General features: G+C 39.7%; 6 protein-coding genes across 9 annotated transcripts; 5 read left to right on the top strand and 1 right to left on the bottom strand.

Annotated features, from left to right (window-relative positions):
- Nucleotides 1-3: 3 nt before the first annotated feature.
- On the top strand, nucleotides 4-1,864 carry Pal2 (Peptidyl-alpha-hydroxyglycine-alpha-amidating lyase 2; the record flags this gene model as incomplete). Its single annotated transcript, XM_068302161.1, is given in 4 exon segments — nucleotides 4-90; nucleotides 147-355; nucleotides 441-639; nucleotides 706-1,864. Coding segments are annotated over 4 exon segments (1,101 nt in total), but the record flags the coding sequence as incomplete, so codon positions are not given.
- Nucleotides 1,865-1,955: 91 nt separating this feature from the next.
- LOC137586186 (high affinity cAMP-specific and IBMX-insensitive 3',5'-cyclic phosphodiesterase 8) lies at nucleotides 1,956-7,047 on the top strand. 2 transcript variants are annotated; one of them, XM_068302163.1, is made up of 8 exons: nucleotides 1,956-2,157; nucleotides 2,229-2,439; nucleotides 4,517-4,657; nucleotides 4,718-4,816; nucleotides 4,884-5,132; nucleotides 5,232-5,454; nucleotides 5,528-5,953; nucleotides 6,018-7,047. In XM_068302163.1, the coding sequence occupies exons 1-8, from the start codon at nucleotides 1,958-1,960 to the stop codon at nucleotides 6,161-6,163; spliced, it is 1,695 nt and encodes a 564-aa protein (XP_068158264.1). In that variant the 5' UTR covers nucleotides 1,956-1,957; the 3' UTR covers nucleotides 6,164-7,047. The 2 variants fall into 2 exon arrangements, with proteins under 2 accessions (XP_068158264.1, XP_068158263.1); XM_068302162.1 differs by having other exon boundaries at nucleotides 4,490-4,657.
- Nucleotides 7,048-8,574: 1,527 nt separating this feature from the next.
- Nucleotides 8,575-10,293, top strand: St1 (Sulfotransferase 1). 2 transcript variants are annotated; one of them, XM_068302164.1, is made up of 2 exons: nucleotides 8,575-9,894; nucleotides 9,955-10,293. In XM_068302164.1, exons 1-2 carry the CDS (start codon nucleotides 9,029-9,031, stop codon nucleotides 10,118-10,120), a joined length of 1,032 nt encoding a protein of 343 aa, XP_068158265.1. In that variant the 5' UTR covers nucleotides 8,575-9,028; the 3' UTR covers nucleotides 10,121-10,293. The 2 variants fall into 2 exon arrangements, with proteins under 2 accessions (XP_068158265.1, XP_068158266.1); XM_068302165.1 differs by having other exon boundaries at nucleotides 8,584-9,894; nucleotides 9,970-10,293.
- Nucleotides 10,294-14,473: 4,180 nt separating this feature from the next.
- Nucleotides 14,474-15,810, top strand: St3 (Sulfotransferase 3). Its single transcript, XM_068302157.1, has 4 exons — nucleotides 14,474-14,835; nucleotides 14,903-15,363; nucleotides 15,419-15,491; nucleotides 15,553-15,810. The coding sequence occupies exons 1-4, from the start codon at nucleotides 14,567-14,569 to the stop codon at nucleotides 15,689-15,691; spliced, it is 942 nt and encodes a 313-aa protein (XP_068158258.1). The 5' UTR covers nucleotides 14,474-14,566; the 3' UTR covers nucleotides 15,692-15,810.
- l(2)efl (lethal (2) essential for life) lies at nucleotides 15,712-16,660 on the bottom strand. Its single transcript, XM_068302158.1, has 3 exons — nucleotides 16,522-16,660; nucleotides 16,057-16,444; nucleotides 15,712-15,993 (listed from the first exon to the last, which is right to left on the bottom strand). The coding sequence occupies exons 2-3, from the start codon at nucleotides 16,442-16,444 to the stop codon at nucleotides 15,818-15,820; spliced, it is 564 nt and encodes a 187-aa protein (XP_068158259.1). The 5' UTR covers nucleotides 16,522-16,660; the 3' UTR covers nucleotides 15,712-15,817.
- A 1,567-nt stretch (nucleotides 16,661-18,227) lies between these two features.
- LOC137586183 (uncharacterized) lies at nucleotides 18,228-19,190 on the top strand. Of its 2 annotated transcripts, XM_068302160.1 has the most exons (3): nucleotides 18,248-18,547; nucleotides 18,620-18,813; nucleotides 18,879-19,190. In XM_068302160.1, the coding sequence occupies exons 1-3, from the start codon at nucleotides 18,539-18,541 to the stop codon at nucleotides 18,964-18,966; spliced, it is 291 nt and encodes a 96-aa protein (XP_068158261.1). In that variant the 5' UTR covers nucleotides 18,248-18,538; the 3' UTR covers nucleotides 18,967-19,190. The 2 variants fall into 2 exon arrangements, with proteins under 2 accessions (XP_068158260.1, XP_068158261.1); XM_068302159.1 differs by having other exon boundaries at nucleotides 18,228-18,813.
- The last annotated feature ends 201 nt before the right edge of the window (nucleotides 19,191-19,391 follow it).

Genomic DNA, 19,391 nt, shown 5'->3' with positions numbered 1-19,391 from the left:
CCAGATGCTGCTATCAAACTGAATGAACGATTCTTCGATCAGGTAAGGGAGCTCATCAAGCGACGTATGCAGGAGAAGGGCCTTGAGGTGGTAAGAATTTGACCCTCCCATTTGCCAATTGGTACCCACAAAAAATGTATTGATAGGCCCACGAATCGTCCTTGGCTACAGATGAATCGGCCTTGCAGAATCAGCGGAGTTACGATAATATCCCAATCTGCTAGTTTCCCCCCTCGGGTGTTGGTGAAAATTGGCCCACCGAGCAGCACAGCTTTGGCCAGGTCACAGCTGTTTCGGTGGATCCCATGGGCAATCCAGTGATTTTTCATCGTGCCGACCGATACTGGGATGTTAAGTAGGTCAACAGCTGTCTGTTCCCCCACCCCAAAAACGGGAGTAACAAGTGTCAAATTTTTGCGTTTCTTTCGTCCAACGTTCAGCACCTTCAACGAGAGCAACATCTACTATTTGATTGAATATGGTCCGATCAAAGAGAAGACTATTTATGTCTTGGACTCTAAGACGGGAGCTATTAAGTCGGGATGGGGCTCCAAAATGTTCTATATGCCGCATGGCATGACCATAGATGGACATGGCAACTACTGGATTACCGATGTCGCAATGCATCAGGCCTTTAAGGTTCTTGTTCAAAACTGGAAGCGCCCTGAGTTTAATCGAATCCTAATGTCTTGTTTCTAATCGTAGTTCAAACCCTTTGAATCGAAGCCCCTTTTAACAATTGGTAAACGCTTTCGGCCTGGGTCATCCGTGAAGCACTTGTGCAAGCCAACTTCCATTGCGGTGGCCAAGACGGGAGAGTTCTTCATTGCCGATGGCTACTGCAACAGTCGCATCTTGAAATTCAACGCAGCCGGCAAACTTCTGCGCACCATTCCCCAGCCTCCTGAGTTCATGTCCTTGCAAGTGCCACATGCCATTACCTTGCTGGAAAATTTGGATCTACTTTGCATCGCAGATCGTGAAAATATGAGAGTGGTGTGCCCCAAGGCTGGTCTTAAGTCGTCCCATGGCGAGGGACAGCCGGCTGCTACCATTCAAGAGCCCGATTTGGGACGCGTCTTCGGTGTAAGCAGCTATGGCGACATTGTTTTCGCTGTGAATGGACCCACATCAATGTTGCCAGTGCGAGGCTTCACAATCGATCCACGCTCCGAATCTATCATTGGCCATTGGGGTGAATTCACGAATCCGCATTCGATGGCAGTGAGCATCAATGGGTCAGCCTTGTATGTGACAGAAATCGGCACAAATCACCAGACGAACCGTGTTTGGAAATACATTTTGGCCTGAAGTTAAAAGGTAAACATTTCAGAAAGTCCACCACGCCTGCATATCCCTCTCCCACCCCCGTATATAAATAGAATACAGCCAAATAGCCTGGCTTTTGAATGGAAGATACCAATATTACTTATACATTAATAGTAAATGTTAAAAAGTTATACAATTTAAGTGTATAAATTTTGCTTGGACAAAAAGAAAATACCACAACAAACATAACCTCAAATCTCTTATGTTCTTGCACTTTAATGAGCAATCATAAAACCGAAAACAAAAATGGAGTTACAAAAATCTGCTTAATTAACTAGAATTCGACTACATATAGTTTAATACACAAAACCAAAGGCACATTTGTGAGGAGGGGCGTGACCATATATGTAAACCTTAACCATAGCACAGAGTCAAACAAGTTACTGGACTATTAAACACATTTATGTACTTATTATATCAAAGAGCTATGTATCATATGAGATAACCCTATATATAAATATATATATAATATATCTATTATCTAACAATCCATGTAAATTATGTATGTAATAAACTGTTGTTATTGTAACTTGTACTACAGCCCACAAAATGAAAGATAAGTGGAATCAATGCACCATGGAATCTATGCAGAATGGAATGATCAAACTTTACTCGCTCAACAGTTTTAATGAGTTTCCCTTGTACCACCCCAAAACAGGATGAAATAATTAGCAAACCATTAGCCGACATTTTCGTCTCGGACCTGTCCACCATCAGTGAGCAGGGTAAAAGCATTAAAGAATTTGATGGAATCCTCACAGTGCGGCGAAAGAACCAAGAGGGCATACCAATGCACGTCCGTGTTGTGCCGGTGGCCTGCATCGGCAGGTAAGCTCATAGTTCCACCCAACACCCACACTCCATCAGCTCCATGAACTAATTGAAAATCCTGTTTGCAGTGCGCCCACCCATTTGATTTTCAACTTTGACATACCCGGCGGCCAAATGGATTTCATAGCCACACTACCCCAGCCAAAGGAGGCACCGCGTGGTTCTTTGCATTCGGTGAGGCGTTGCAGTTTTGATGTACGTTCAATTGCCTCGGACGGACTGCGACGGACAAGTCTGGCTAAGCTTACATCCCTGCCATTGGAGGCGCCGATCACTAAAGTATGATTTTTTTGTTGCCTAAACATCCAAATTGGTTTTGACTATAAACAAACAAATTGCTTGCTCTACTCTACCACTGTGGGTGTCCGTGTGTGATGTGTGTGTCCCGGTGTTTTGTCTCCCGTTGTTTAAGCAAAAGTCGTAAATTCGTATATTTGTAGAATCGAACAAGCACAAACTCTTCAAAACGTACAATAACACACACACACACACACTCACAGATAAACATAAGTAGATACAGACATGGCACAATCTTTTGCTTGTGATTCGCAACTAGTTTAATCCTTTTCGCGGTTTTCTTTCAATATTGCGTTAACATTCAATTTAGTAGGCCAAATAGGCTTTGAGTTATGCGAATTAGGTCTACACATATATAATATCCATGTAAGAACATAGACGTACATATGTATGTATATAATTTATTTCCACAGATTTAACACACGAATTCACTAATCCTGCTAACATACATACATGGGTACATATGACTTATTTCTTATGGTTGAGGTTAGAGGGCTACGTTTACATACATAGTTAGAAGAACTAAGAAAACTTTTAGACATACATATTAGCTCAACGATTTGTATATTTGAACCCCTCTCATAAAGGAATTCACTGGGAAGCAGACAAACAAGTTATTTTCGTTAAAGAATGGAATAATAAATATGTACATAGTTGGGAAATTGCAACTTTCCAAAGTAAATAGTCCATTTTTGCTTTCAATTGGCATTACATGAAGTAAGAAAGTCGCCTAGCTGATTTCCGTATACCATGCACCAAGTTGGACAAACATTTTTTAATTGTAAAGACCAGACTTCATAGCAAGCCTATGCTATCTCGCTCACTCGCTCCATTTCGCCTTTATGGACCACGTAGAATCCAGCATGATACGTATAATTTGAATATGTATTTCTAGTCTGAATTAAATAAAATTTAGCGGTTTTAGTTTTGTTAGTATTCGAGTGCGGAGGCGGAAGTGAGCATTCCAAATTTTTTTCTATTATTGTCCTTGAGAGAATCTGTTATATTTAAAATTTAAATTTAAATACACTGCACAGACGGACGGACAACGCTAGGTCTACTCAGCTGTTGATGCTGATTAAAAGTATGTACATATATAAACTTTTTGGGGTCGGCATAGGTTAGGCTGTTTCCGAGAAATCTCAGTTATATTCTTCAAAAACAAAGTTTTGAAGAAAGTTTAAAGTTTCAATCTATCAATACATATCTGCTTAAATGTGACAATGCAATTATCTGAGTGCTATTGCTATTTATTGAATAAACACCCAATCGTGCAGGATATACGGCGATATGGGACGATCCGGGTGTAGTGAATTATGCATGAGAAATAACAACATTATCCGGAAAAGTTAGGTCTCCCAAGATGGCATTATGGTAGACTATATTTGGATACTAAACTTAAATGATTCCAAATTGAAGTTTGCCTCATTTACTCAATGAATTAACCTTTCATCATGAAGCTATGAAGGTACATATATTACAACAATGAAATGAAAAAGGGGGTCTTTACAAATATTTTAACTATGTATGAATCTAAATGTAAGTCCCTCAAAGGATCACTGCCTTATAAGAGATACATACATATGTACTTATCTATGTACATTTGTAGAATGAAGATCCTTGTACGTACATACTTATGGATGTACATAACTACTTAACATTCTTTATCCTCGAATTGCACTACTAAACATGTTTTTACATATGTAAATATTTCTCTTTTTATCTCTCATTGTTCGTTTCTCTTTTTTACTTTTATGTTTTTGTGTACTCCAACCATGAAACAAATCGAAACAAAATCAAACAAATAAAAACACAAATAACTAAAAATCATGTGCAAACTGTACTGCTATGTACTGGTTCCGTTTACTCGTTCGTTCGCACGCTCGCTCGCTCGCTTCTTCGATTGTTCGCCCATTCGCTCGTTGCTCGTTCGTTTTGCTCGCTGCGCGTGGCTAACCAACCAATAAAAACAAAACCAAAACAACACAACAACAACAAAAAATAAAAACCCCATTGGGCACACGCACATTAGATAATCAATTTACTATCACAAGTACAGGAGAATTGTTCAGCCGATGAGGCGCGTCTCATTGACAAGGTCCTGGAGTTCCTGAAGCGAGAAGGGCTTTACAGTCCGCAAATGAAAGAGATCCGGACCGACGATCCCATTGCAACCGACCTAATTGGTGCACTTTTGACGGTATGCTGCTTGGTATAGTTCATCTAAACTATTATTACATATAATTCTCGTTAATTATAGGGTCCCAGCGTCTACTCGTCCCGCCGCAGCTCGAATGACTCCATTATACGGACAGGCACTTCGACACGAACTGCCTCTATAGTGCCAGCTAAAATGAAGGTACATACGTACGGAAGTACGTTTAACTTAAGTTTTCCAACTAACTCGGTCTATCCTATTGAACTAGGCCAATCCTATCATCATGGAACTACTTGAAGAATCTCTTAGCTGGGACTTTGACATTTTCAAACTGGAAGAGATCACCGACTACCATCCCCTGTTATATTTAGGCATGGAAATGTTCCGGCGCTTTGACGTCTTTGCCACATTGAATATCGACGAGAATGTGTGCAAGGCCTGGCTGGCCGTTATCGAGGCACACTATCATAAGAGCAACACATATCACAATAGTACCCATGCGGCCGATGTAATGCAGGTAGGAGGCAATCCCTTGATATTCCGCTCAATTCGACATTCAAATATAATTATCTAAGGTATTAATCCTTTTGCAATTGGTTCACTTTATTGTTTCTAGGCCACCGGTGCTTTCATTACACAGCTATCCAATCGGGATATGATGGTCATGGATCGCATGGAAGAGGCTACGGCTCTGATTGCGGCAGCAGCCCACGATGTCGACCATCCGGGACGATCTTCTGCCTTTCTGTGCAACTCGAACAATCCGCTAGCCATACTGTACAATGATTTGACAGTCCTGGAGTCCCATCACGCGGCTATCACCTTCAAACTAACATTGGGTATGTAGAACATCCGTAAATACAGAACCAGAGGTGAAGAAATTGGTTTTTGATTTTGGACTTCCTTTTGAAGGTGACGACAAGATAAATATTTTTAAGAATCTTGATAAGGAGACATATAAATCGGCTCGCAGTACCATCATAGACATGATATTGGCCACTGAAATGACACGACACTTCGAACACCTGGCCAAATTCGTTAGTGTCTTTGGCGGCGAAGAGCCGCGTGAGATGTCGCAAAGTGAGGAGGAGACCTCCATACTGATGCGGCGCATGCTCATCAAAGTGGCCGATGTCAGCAATCCGGCCCGGCCTATGCAGTATTGCATCGAGTGGGCGCGACGCATAGCCGAGGAATACTTTATGCAGACTGACGAAGAGAAGCAACGACATCTGCCCATTGTGATGCCCATGTTCGATCGTGCCACATGCAGCATACCAAAGAGCCAGATTGGTTTCATCGAATACATCATACAGGACATGATGCATGCCTGGGAGAGTAAGTGCTTCCTTCAGATGCCTTAGATCCATTTATCACAAGTCCTGTCTACTTCTTCCTTTAGGCTTCATTGACATGCCCCAGCTCATAACCTACATGCAGATCAATTACTCACAATGGAAAAAATATGACGAGCAAGGCGTCAACACGTTGGCCGACATAATGGCCAAGCAGCCGCCCGTGGGTAACAAACTGACCAACTCCAAATAGCATACGGCCTTCCGGAGATTATTCTCGGGTCTACTGAAGCCTTTGCCGGCCCAGGCGCCGGCCACATCCACGATTGGCGAGACGACGGAAATGGAGGACGTGCTCTAGTGTCATATTGGCGGCTGGCGTCGCAGTCTCTCGGTCTAGCCACAACCCATAACCAACTAATGACCCACCCACCCACACACAAACATATCTCGGACTAACCCAGCTAATGCCAGCTCCTGCTGCCCCCTAGGCAACTGGAAGGCGGAAGGCAAAGGCTAAATGCCAAAACGGTGCCCTTTGGTGTCACAAACGTTTGAAGAGCAAAACAAGAAAATTATAATAACTAAAAACTGAAAATGAAATATGTAAGCTAAATGTTATTGGGCTGGACTCAAAATTTAGTGTTTAAAACGAAAAGCATCACAAAAGAAAGAGAAAAAGAACAACAACAGAACTAAAGTATGTATGTATGTCATGTATATGTATGTAAAGCAAAGTGCGTGCGCATGTGTGTGTGTCTCCTGTCTGTGTAAGTGTTAACGTGTTTAGGCTAAATTCAAGCAAAGAGAAAACGGAGTAGAAGAAAACTAACCAAATTATACATAGGTATTTAGTCCACAAGGCATGCGCGTGCGCTCAACAAGTACCTAGTTAGAGATGGCTTAACGATGTGTCGAATCGGACAATGCCAGCCTATACTCTATAGTCATCCAACATCCAAAATGCGACTCCAACCTGCCTAGCCCGTCAGAGGCCAGTTTCATGAAGACAATCTCTTTTCGAAAAGCACAAACGAACTGCGGCTGGTTGTGGGCGACTGTGGGGTATCCTTGAATTACAAACATATGTATACCTAAATATTTTATTGTTATAAACCAATTACCAATTCGAATGCACATTTGAGACATGTGAAATTTAATGGGGCCCTCTTTATCGATACTATGTACTACCACTACTACCGACTTCATAAGTAACCTCTACCAACCCAACTACCTATGTATGTATGTATGTATGTATCTACCTACCTAACTAACTATCTATCCTACCCTATCCTATTCTAAGCATCTAAGGTATGAGAAATCAAACTACGTTTAATAGTTAAGAAAATCCTTTTTGAAATCTTTTTTATCTAATTGACTGAACAAATTACATATACATATACACATACACACATATACAAATACAAATACATAACATATACATTTATGTATATATATATATATATAAAAACAAATCGATAATACGTTCTTGTTAATGCTAAATAACTATATATACATACATATATATTCATAACAAAAAGAATAAGAGATAAATAATAATAAAAGAAAAACAATATACAATATTTATACAACTTTTACGATAAAAATTATATATACATATGTATATATATATATATATGTATGCAAATGCTATCGATATCGGGCATCAGCATCAGTTATTTACATAGTTACAGTTAAATTTTGTTATATGTGTTAACGACAAGAAAAAAAACCAAACAAAGAAATCCCTTTCATCTCGTGCTTGAGCATTTTTTGATAAGAAAAAAAAAAAACAAAAATTATACAAAAATTATTATAGCAAAAAAACTAACCAAAAACCAACTCTAGGTCCAAATGTTGAAGCCAAAGGTCATTGTGATCGAGAAGGACGAGGAGCCAATGACCCGGCCTCGGCCCCGGCCCCTTCCCATTTCTGCTTCAGCAATGTTTTAATGTTTTTCTATATCACAATGTATTCAACTCAATCTCAGTCAAGTTTTGAATTCAAATTCAGACCTAGAAGATTGACTCGAAACAGGAGCGATCTAAAGTATATGGTACACATATTTATACCTAATTGTTGTTAATGTGTGTGTATATGTGCGTGCGTTTGTTTGTTTGTTTGTTTAATTGTATGTGTTTAATATTTACAAACTTGATGATGATCTATAAGACAAATTTCAATCAGCAGAATATTTCATTTTCAAATACAAATAAAAATGGCGCTCTTAAAGCAAATGGCAAATAAATAAATTCTATATATGTATATTATACGGTCCTATATACATATACAAATAACTACTTATACATATATGTATATTTCTAAACACACAACAACAACTAAGAAATCTTTACATAAAACTATGTACATTTGTTACTACATCTGTTTGCTCCTTGCAGGTTAAGGATTCTAAATGTTAAGATTTAGTCAAATTTATTGTAAAAGAAAACAACAAAGAAAAGAAGAAAAGAAAACAAATACAAATAAAAAAAAAAAAAAAAAATTATCTACAAAAAAATAAAACAAACAAAAGCTGAGTTTCGAAAGTGAAATTTACTGTTTCTCTTTTACGGTCAAGGTTGAAGTTTTAAGTTAATCGATTCATATACAATCTAAATCTGATTGCCAGAGAATCGAATGTCATCAATATTCCAGTCACTCCAGCCATTTAACATGGAAACATTCCATGCCCATTGTTGATGCATCCAAATGACTTGCTTAAACAATTTGAAGCTCGAATTGCGGCGACGACATAATTTCACCTGATTCAAAATTGAGTTGTCAAAAGGTACACAGAAACCCAGCCCAGCACCTAAAACTTTCTTTTGAGATCCCACAAAGAAAGTCTTACAGCACAGCAAAAGATGACCAGAAACGGGTCTGGTTACGACCACAAACAAACATCTGCCCAATGCCTAATTATATAATGCCGAACGCTCGAGACGACATCGTGAGTTATAGTTTAATCTTCATATTATTGCCACTCTACACACATTCACATCACTCACATCGAACGGTGAGAGAAATTCTGGTCCGATCGCTTGCGAATGTTGAAGCTCGGCTCAATACATTTGCGTCAGTCAGCGAGATCGGTTCAGTTCGATTTGAGTCGATACGATGCCCCAGTCGAGTTTCTTTGCCAAGAGCGTTCCCTTTGACCAGATCGATAAGTTAGCCATTACCGGTGGCTACTCCTCGATTTATGCCGCCCAGCAGCCGAATCTCTCAGTCGTTGGGAATTGGGAGCAACGTTTCTGTCGCCTCGCCGATACCTTCCAGCCGGTGCTGGATCGCGTCTACAACTTTGAGGTGCGTGAGGACGATGTGTGGATTGTTACCTTGCCAAAATGTGGCACAACTTGGATGCAGGAGTTGGCCTGGCTGCTGATAAATGACTGTGACTTTAAAACGGCCAAAGAGGTGGATCTCACATTGCGTTCGCCTTTCCTCGAGTTCAACGGCGTCGTCCAAAATGTGCCTCACGACACCATTGAAGCGGCCGATGCCCTGAGCTCCCCACGTCTGATCAAATCGCATTTGCCCGCATGGCTGCTCCCACATCAGATCTGGAGCAAGAAACCCAAAATAATCTACGTCTATCGCAATCCCAAGGACGCAGCCATATCGTATTTCCATCACTGGCGCGGCATGGTTGGCTATCAGGGTACCAAGGCGGACTTCATGCACTCCTTTATCGATGGTTATGTGAACTTTACGCCCTGTTGGCCCCACATCCTGGACTTTTGGCAACTGCGGCACGAGGCCAACGTCTTCTTCACTAGCTATGAGCAGATGAAGGAACATTTGGGTGAGGTTATCACTGAGGTGGCCAGATTTCTGCAGCGCAATGTCAGTCCCGGGCAAGTGCAACATTTGAAAAAGCACTTGTCGTTCGAGAGCATGCGCGACAATCCTGCCTGCAACCATGTCAAGGAATTCGAGAGCATGAAGGCGGCCTCTGGCCGTAAGGTCGAGGAATTTAGGTAAGCACTGCACATGATTCTCACAATTCAAATGCAATCAGAGTCATGACTAAAATCAAGTGACTCTCCACACAGGTTTGTTCGTCGCGGCGTCGTGGGCAGCCACAAGGATGAGCTCACCGCCGACTTAATCGGGGAGTTCGATTTGTGGTCGGACGTCAATTTGCGGGACTACAAATTGCACATGGATGACTTTGCCAATTACAGCAAGTACAACAGCAAGTAATTTTCAATTTGTTATTTTGTTTTTTTTTTTGCTGTTTTAATTTAATTGTTGTTGAATCAAGTAGCACGAGTAGACAGTAAGCCCTAGTGATAAATGTATGTACATATGTATATTTAAATACTTAATAAATAAACAAAGAGCATGTTTTGATCCGAGTGCGCATTGAATACATACATACATTCAGACATTATTATCAGCTGCACAATTATCACCTAACTAAGAGAGCGAAAGCGGACTCTCTTTAGAAATCGAATTGGGGACAATGCACCTGATAAGCAGTCCCACCCTAAGACGTAGCGCATTCTCTTTCTGTGTTTCATGAAAATAAAGAGAAATTCTACACCAACACTACGGTTACCCTTTAGAAAACCTAGAGTATTAAGAAAGTCGGCATACCAAACGAGAATTTTCAGAAGAGATATGAATATGTATCTATGTATATGTGTATCTCAAATAAGTGTATATTTCTTCCAGTGTAGTAGCGAGCTAAATCTATGACAAGTAATTAATAATCGAATTGCGAATACATATAACATTGGAAAACTCAAGTTGTTGCATGATCAAGTAAGACAAAGTTCTCAATTAATTGCACTTTACTTAATGTTAAGTGATTTGAAATAGATGTGAGAAGGCTCAAAATTCAATTTTCGATTCTGACTCGACTGTTTTAAAGCATTGTCAGTGATCAATTTTGACCTTCAGTGATTGGTTTCAGAGAAAAACAGAATAACTTCGTCCGTGCAGAATTTGTAGGGTCTTGTAAAAAATTAGTAGATGTGATAATTTGCCAAATTTAGAGATTCGATCGTCTCTATGGGAGATGTATGATATAGTCACACTACAGTGAATGGGATTGCCAATCCTGTTCTTGTTGCCCAAGTATTTTACTCTACCTCTTTTTTAAGGCATATTTTGTACAAAAATGTTATTTAATTTAAAAATTATGAGGCAAAATGTAAATCCACAATAGGTGTACGATTTTCAGTGACATTCACTGTACAAGTTCGGCATAGATACACTGCCAGCCACTTGAATAAGAACACCCGAAATTTGGTCTTATTCGTTCTGTACGCCATACAGGTGCGGGCGAAAAGAAGACGAGTCTCGTTACGAACCATAATTGAAGACTTCTCTTAAAATTGCGCGTCAGTTGGGGTAGTAGCCTGTTTGAGCCGACCTTTCATGTTTTTTCTGTCTTTCAAGACATTTTCATGTCCTTATATGCCAATATTTTTCCTCTTTCTTGTGCATTCCAGTTTGTAGGATATATAACTTTGTTGTCAAAAAAAAAATAATTAAGTTGATACAACTCAAGCGAACGTTCACGAGACACTAGTAAGTCCTCTGTTCTTATTCAAGTGACGCGTAAAAAACTCTATGACCAACTGCATTCTAAGTAATGTGCAAAACTAACTGTACATTTTTATACCCTTGCAAAAAGGGTATATTAATTTTGGTCAGAAGTGTGCAACGCATAGAACGAAGCATCTCCGACCATACAAAGTATATGTATATATTCTTGATCAGCACGACGAGACGAGTTCAACTAGCCATGTCTGTCCGTCCGTCCGTCCGTCCGTCCGTCCGTCCGTCTGGATCAACGCAAACTCCTCCTAGACCGTAAGAGCTACAGAGCTGAAATTTTGCACGTAGGCTTGTATATACTGCAGGCGTTGTATATCTCGGATTTAGCCGGATCGGACCACTGTATCATATAGCTCCCATACAAACCCCAAAGTCACGAACAGTGACTTTTCTCAATAACTTCGTTATTTTCTATGCTATTATCGTGAAACCTAATATTAGAGAGCTTACTACGCCTATAAGCGACTATGCCAAATTTGATCAAGATCGGGTGACTATATAATATAGCTCCCATACAAACGGCCAAGTCACGAACAGTGACTTTCTCAATACCTTCGTTATTTTCTGAGCTATTGTCGTGAAACTTAATATTAGAGAGTTTATTACGCCTATAAATAACTCTGCCAAGTTTGATCAAGATCGGGTGACTATATCATATAGCTCCAATAAGAACGATCGGTGGAAAACAGTGACTTTGATCAATATCTTCGTTATTTCCTATGATTGTAGGCCATTCTTTGGCAAACATTAGCCATTGATGGCTAATAGGTAAGGAAAGAGTTACCAAAAAAGTTGCAAGGGTATACAAACTTTGACGCGGTCGAAGTTAGCCCCGGCCCTCTGGTTTTGTTCTCTTTTTGGGTTCTAATCAATAGTCAATGAACGGTACTTTTATTAAAGTTCGTTGAAATAGAGACGGAACAGAAAAAAAACAAAGCAAAATGAATACAATACTGTTCTTATTCAAGTGACTGGCAGTGTATTAATAGGTACATCAAAATACACGATTGATGTATTGACCGATCGTACCTCATAACAAAGTGGTTCGATCCACTTGAGTCCAATATATACAATGCCTGCCGCGTATTTTTAAAAAGAAAATCACAAATGTTTTTAAATATTTTGTTGGTCCCCCATTGCATAAGTCAAGACGTTGAATACTTTTGACCAAGTTTCAAATGTCAGTTTCACTAATCTTTATCTTTATCTTTGGACGTTATCTCATGTTTGCGTATCCTTTGCTACAGCAGATTCCATACATGCTCTATGGGATTAAGGTCAGGAGACTGTGGTCGAGACTCCTGAAAACAACAAGCACTGTGCTGGTTGGATAATGAAAGTTTGGAGATCGAATAGTTTAATGACAGACATCTCTGTTCATTTTATCATTGACAGTTTAGTTGAGTTCTGTCGAGGTCACTTTTGGATTTTAGACTACCGAAGCTACGATCTTGCGTTGATCACGTGGTGTTAACCCGTGGCCGTGATGCATATCTGCAACATACCGTTTAAATTGAATTATTTCGCGAAATGTGACCAGAAGGTGGGATGTGTATGTGTTGAGTTTTTTCCAAAACCTTGTGAACTGTGAAAGTAATACACAGTGAGTTTTAAGTTGCAACTTTTATACCCTTGCAAAAAGGGTATATTAATTTTGGTCAGAAGTGTGTAACGCATAAAAGGAACCATTTCCGACCATATGAAGTATATATATTCTTGATCAGCACGACGAGAAGAGTTCAAATAGCCATGTCCGTCCGTCCGTTCGTCTGTATGAACACGTAGTATGTAAATGTATAGAATTAATTGGAATTTCGACCACGCCCACTTACGCCCCCAGGAATCACATAAAACTATTTTTCTTTAAAAGTATAACAGCTAGAGACATTAAATTTGGTTTATATACTCGTTTAGTTAGCGCGTAGAAACTAATTGTTTAAACTTTTTGCCACGCCCCTTCCTCCCCCGGAATTTAAATAAAACTGATTTTCTTAAAAACTATCACAGCTGCCGACATTAGTTCTCCTGTAGTTTTTGGACTATCGCATTTAAATTCATAACTATTTCATGCAAAATATGCGTATGAACGTATTTTACTAAGCGGTCCACACGGCCAGAATTGGCCGTTGGCTTGTGGCGGCGTTAGAGTGCTCGTGTGTTTGTAGAGTGAGCGGGATAGCACATAGTATGAAGCATGTAAAAACAATTTAAAAGACATACATATGTACATTTGGTTTTCGAAATTTGAAATATTTGTTTTACCTGGTGTATGGTATACTCAAGTCGGCGAGTCAACTTATTAACTTAATTTAAAACTATGGAGGCGAATGTGGGCGTGGCCAAAATTTTGAATAGTCATAATCTGCGCAAATACTAAACAAATCTAAGTACCGAATTTGGAAAACTTAGCTTTGTTAGTTATCGAGTAAATCAGTTTTATTTAATTTTCGAAGGGGGCGTGGCAAATATCAAATTTGATGGATACATTTTCGAATAACATTTAATCTGCGTTAAGTGTCTAGTATGAATACTAGACAAAACTCCGTATCTCCAGTACTTAAGTTTACGATACGCCAACTTCTATAGACCACTTCACCATATGAGTGCAGAGTATTACGATGTTCGTCTGCCTAATTAAAGCTCGTTTTCTATTTAAGAGAGCCAGGCCAAAAAGACCGTGAACGAACGCTGTTATCACAAATGTCGAGAATGACTAAAGCTCTGTTAAGAGTTGTCCATTGTAGCACCATTCTGTAATGTGTTGTTTTATCTCCAATTATTTTTTTAATTATCTGTGTGTTTGTGTGCCATTTTTAGTAAATATTCGTATTGTGTGTATACACTAATTCATAACTAACAAAAATAGATACATACCTACTCTTAAAAGGTATCAAATTTTGGTTACAAAGTATTAAGAGAAGAGAGAGAGAGAGAGAAGGTTTTATACATTCGAAATGGTTGCTATACTTGGTGAATGGTGTGACAACTTCGTTTTTCTTTTGTAAAGTAATTAGTGATTTTCCCAAGTTTCGAGTATATTACTGATACGCTGGGTAATCAAACTCTCAGTAGTTATCTGCAATGGAACGCGAGCGGGTTACACCTAAAAGCTATCCCATAAACTTGATTGACAAGGACTGGAGCAAGCGTGAATTGTATTTCAAGAAAGATTCCACGGATTTTTTAGACAAAGTCCATGATTTGAATGTAAGAGATGATGATGTTTGGATTGTAACTTATCCAAAGTGCGGCACTACGTGGATGCAAGAGTTGCTGTGGCTACTCATGAACGATTGTGACTTTGAGACCGCCTTGGCCACAGATCAGGAGATACGCAGTCCATTTATGGAGTAAGTGCTCGGAAAAGTAACCACTTATATGGGAGAAATATTTCAAATTACAATATGTATACTTCAGATTCAGTTTCTATACATACGGAGATGCAGATGGAGCTATTCGGATATTAGAGGATCTTGACTCGCCTCGTCTAATTAAAACGCATCTTCCGTTGGCCTTGCTGCCCGCTCAGCTTTGGCAGAAGAAGGCGAAAGTGGTTTATGTCTCCAGAAATCCTCTAGATGCAATGGTCTCTAGCTATTACCATGGACTGTCCTGGGGCTTTTATTATGGCCAAACTATGGAGCAATTTTTTGAGAACGAAATACTGCGGAAAAAAATAGTTGAGGAAAACCCGATTGCCCATTTTGCCGAGTTTTATCATCTTCGGCATGAGCCATGGATTTTCTATACTAGTTTTGAGAATATGAAGGACAATCTATGTAGCGTAATTGAGAATGTCGCTGAATTCCTAAATAAACCCATAACACATGAGCAAATGGAACGCCTTCTTAAGCATTTATCATTTGAAGAAATGAAAAGTCAGTTGGGTAAACTGTAATTTTGCCCTATTAATGAGTCCATTATCTCTTTTAGACAATCCAACCACCAACCACCTGTGGGAACGCAAGATTGTGAACCATCCGAATGCTGGGAAAGAAGATCACAAGTAAGATCATCACTTTAAGTAATCATAATGATAAGGCTATAATCGTCTGCATTTTTGTTAGATTTGTTCGTCGTGGCAAGGTAAATGGCTATAAAGATGAACTCCAGCCTGACATGGTTGCGAAGATAAATTGCTTTATCAATGCAGAACTTCTGAGACATGATGTAACACTGGACAACATTTTACTGCTGAAAGATTAAATGATGTTTGCCAAACAAAGTTAATTATGGTGTAAAGTATATTTTATATATGTATGTATGTACATATGTAGTTATCTAGTTTTACTTGTGAGTATAAAAATAAACAGTTTCTATATTGAGTGGTGCTTAGGCTGTGGATGTTTCCACTTTCTTGGCATTGTCCTCCTTGGAAGAGGGACCAGTCTGTGTGATTTGCACTAGGCGCTCAGTCGATGGAGGCGGCAGTTGCTTCATCGGGGCGGTTATGGTGAGAAGACCGTCCGAGGACAAGGAAGATGTGACAGTGTCTGGGTTGACATCGCCTAAAGAGAGCAAATAAATAAATTGACAATCCACTCTCTCGTGTTCATTCAAGAATAACTCACTGGGCAACTGATAACGCCGCGAAAACTGACGCGACACAAAGCCATGCTCGTCCTGTTTCTCCTCGTGTTTGCCTTCGACAATCACACATTTGTCAGCCACCTTGACGGTGATCTCGTTTGGTGAGAACTGCTGCACATCTAGGATCACCTCGAATTTCTCACTGTCAATGTTCAAGGTGGAGCCAGACTCCTGCTTTTGAAGGCTGTTCTTTTGCCAAGGACGCAGGTAACCGGATCGCAGAACAGTGGGACGAGAATTCCAAACGGAGGACAACAGATCATCTCTCCGCAATCCCTGGCCAAAGTGCTGATCCAAGAGGCGCGATGTGCGCATTGGGAAGTCGAGTTCATCCCACCAGTCGCGGAACATTAGAGGCACTACAGACATCTACGTGAACACAGAGCGAATTGAAAACCAGTTAATTGCACACACTAACGGAGCCTTGTTAATCCTTGGTCTCGTACCTTTGCTTTATCCTAATTCAACTGATCTCCACACGCACAGGTCTTTCTCTATTCGCGTTCGAAACGGTTTTGTTGGAAAAACTTGCCTGTCCACTGGGTTATATACCATAAACATTGTTCCCAATAAGAAATGTTTACATCTGTAGCGCTAAAAATATGAAAATTTATTCGCCGTCTAATTTTAGCCAGGCGTCATACATTTTGACTACAGCCAAGAGAATTATATAGATTTATATGTATATATGGATGTTTATGTACATTCAATACATACATATGCAGTAGATACTTCTGTATGTACATATGTATGTATATTTGTGCATATTTTGTTATTTTGCCTCTATTTGTTTGGGTTTGTCAGAAAACGCAGAAGCCGGCTATGACGCTGACCTATGGAATATTCTACACCATTCTCTAGACCAAATCGGCTAAACTTCTTAAAGAAGTCTCTACCTGTTCACCATGTTAGGATAACACCTCGTTTGTATGTGAATAAATATGTACATACATTTGTAAATACTTAAGCATTTGTATCTAAGCAAACCCTTGAAGAAATAATTTTGCAAAATGTATTTCAAGTCTTCCAGAAATTCTTTTAGCAATAGACCAGTGGATGTATATACATACATATGTACATATGTATGTATGTACATATGTGTGTGTTTTGCAAAAATTTGAATACCACGTATTCTAGAACTCTAAATAGGGCATATTTAACAGAAACAAAGACGGCAAGTAACTACTATCTTAGCATTATATTGGCCAACGACTAACATCTCCATTGGATGGGAATTATTTATCCTTTACATGGATCTTTTGCTCTCTCTTCGTACGTTTTCGGCTTGGGAAATATTAATATTTAAAAGTCACTTATCGTTCTCGGATGGGGGTCCGAACCCGGAATGCTCCTTGAACCCGTCCATATGTGGTAAAATCAATACTTTCTTGGAACCAGGGTCAATCGCCACCACATCGGTATCCACGAGGCTAGGGGTGGTCATACGAGTACCCATACAATAAAAAAACCATAAAAAATAAAGAAAAAATTAAATTTTTCTTTTATTTGAATTATTTGAAACTAAAATTTTATTAATTTTATGTTCTGTTCAAATGTGAAAGATTCAACCTAACTATTTCTTACAAGCAAAAGCAGCCATGACCCTCGGCTTGGACGACAACTACATCCTAGCATGGGACTCGAATGCGGATCATCGTTGTTCAGTTGCCTAAATGACTGGGCCGCCTAGGCAACTTACTGACCGATGTTCCTTTCAATATACATTAACGAAAACAGATCTAATGATAGGTGGAGCATAACGGAATATTCTATGTGTTGTCCGTTCCGGACCATAATGAATAAAGCCATTTTACAAGGGCATAAAAACCAGGAACGCAATTTTTCCAATGCAGCTCGTTTGATTTCACGTATAAGTAAATATATTTTTAGTTATATGTTCATATCTACAAACTAAACTGATGTGTTTTTATATTTTTGTTTTAATTGACAAATATTTGTATTTTTCTACCTGTAGAATACTTTGATACACATACATACATCCATACATACATATGTACATACATAATTTAAGCATCAAAATAAATGAGTTCCTAAACTATTTTAAGCATCTGCTGCTGAGTCACGTCGCGTGCGTCTAGATTCTATTTGATCAGATAAAAATATATAGATGTGACGTATGCATTCGAACGGGCATTCACGAATTGTTGGGGGCACATTGACAAACAAGACGCGACACCCCGTATTTTATAGGGCAAATGATACTTCCGCCCACCGTCCTAAGCACAGCCCCACCCCCCAAAACTGCCGCTATTTGAGTGCAAGTAAAAGCCGACCGACCGACCAACTTATGCAAGGCTGCCGATGACGATGCCCAGGCAGAGGCATTCGACTCATTTACAGCAGGACATGCCGTACGAGAAGTACAGTGAAGCACGAGTTTAATTAAAGAAGAAAAACAAGAAAAACAGTCTCCAAATAAAAAGGAGGACGACTCTGAGTACAATGCGGGAGGTGAATCGGCTAACAATTCATTGTGGATTGGGCGGTTCGTTTGTCATGAATGTAAATATTGTGAAATTGCAGGCAACTGTACGGCTGTTGCTTCTTATGGGCTTTGTTCTAACTGGCGGATGTTTGGCCCACCTGACCAAGCGCAGCTTCTCGGACCAGAGCGTCCATGGGTACACCACAGAGCGCACCTGCTGGTGGAATGAGGTGTGCAAGGAAGAATTCCAGAGTCTCTTCCGATGCAAGTGTCCGCAATTCTCTTATTGCCGGTGAGTGGAGTGAAATGGCCCATAAAAGTGACGACAAATCATTTGCAATTGCCCTTCTCCTGCAGGTCGCCGGGACGCTATTACAATGCCTACTGCTCTATGACGGATACAGGTTATATTTGGACACAGCCCAATTGGGATTGGGGGCCATAGCAGTAGCGGTAGGAAGAGCTTGCCGGGTCCTGTGACGTCAAAACACTGACTGCGAAAAGTATGCTTCCATTTCCAGAGTGCCCTCTTCACACACATCCTTTCATACGCACAAATTGATTGTTATCCTCATCGCAATTGATCCCTCTTCTGTTTCTTTTATCGTTTCTCTATTGTAAATCGATTAAAGGAATAATAAAAAATACAAACATTCTTTGAAAATTAAATGTATGTATGCCGAGCCCATTGTAGCGGGAAATTGAAAAATCAATAATATGGCGAGCAAAGTATTGCAGGGCCACAGTGACCCCAAAATGTATGCTCCGTCGAATAATAAAAGAAATAGAAACAACTCTTTTGTGTTAAGTCTTGTACAATTTAGTGAGAGATCTGACAAGGATAACCCAAACAGTCGGAGCGACAATTTT

Source organism: Drosophila tropicalis, unplaced genomic scaffold (genome assembly GCF_018151085.1).
Source record: "Drosophila tropicalis isolate 14030-0801.00 unplaced genomic scaffold, ASM1815108v1 contig_922, whole genome shotgun sequence".
In the NCBI taxonomy this organism is placed as follows: domain Eukaryota; kingdom Metazoa; phylum Arthropoda; class Insecta; order Diptera; family Drosophilidae; genus Drosophila; species Drosophila tropicalis.
The sequence above is the reverse complement of the archived record's forward strand: the minus strand, read 5'-3'. Positions and strand labels throughout refer to the sequence as shown.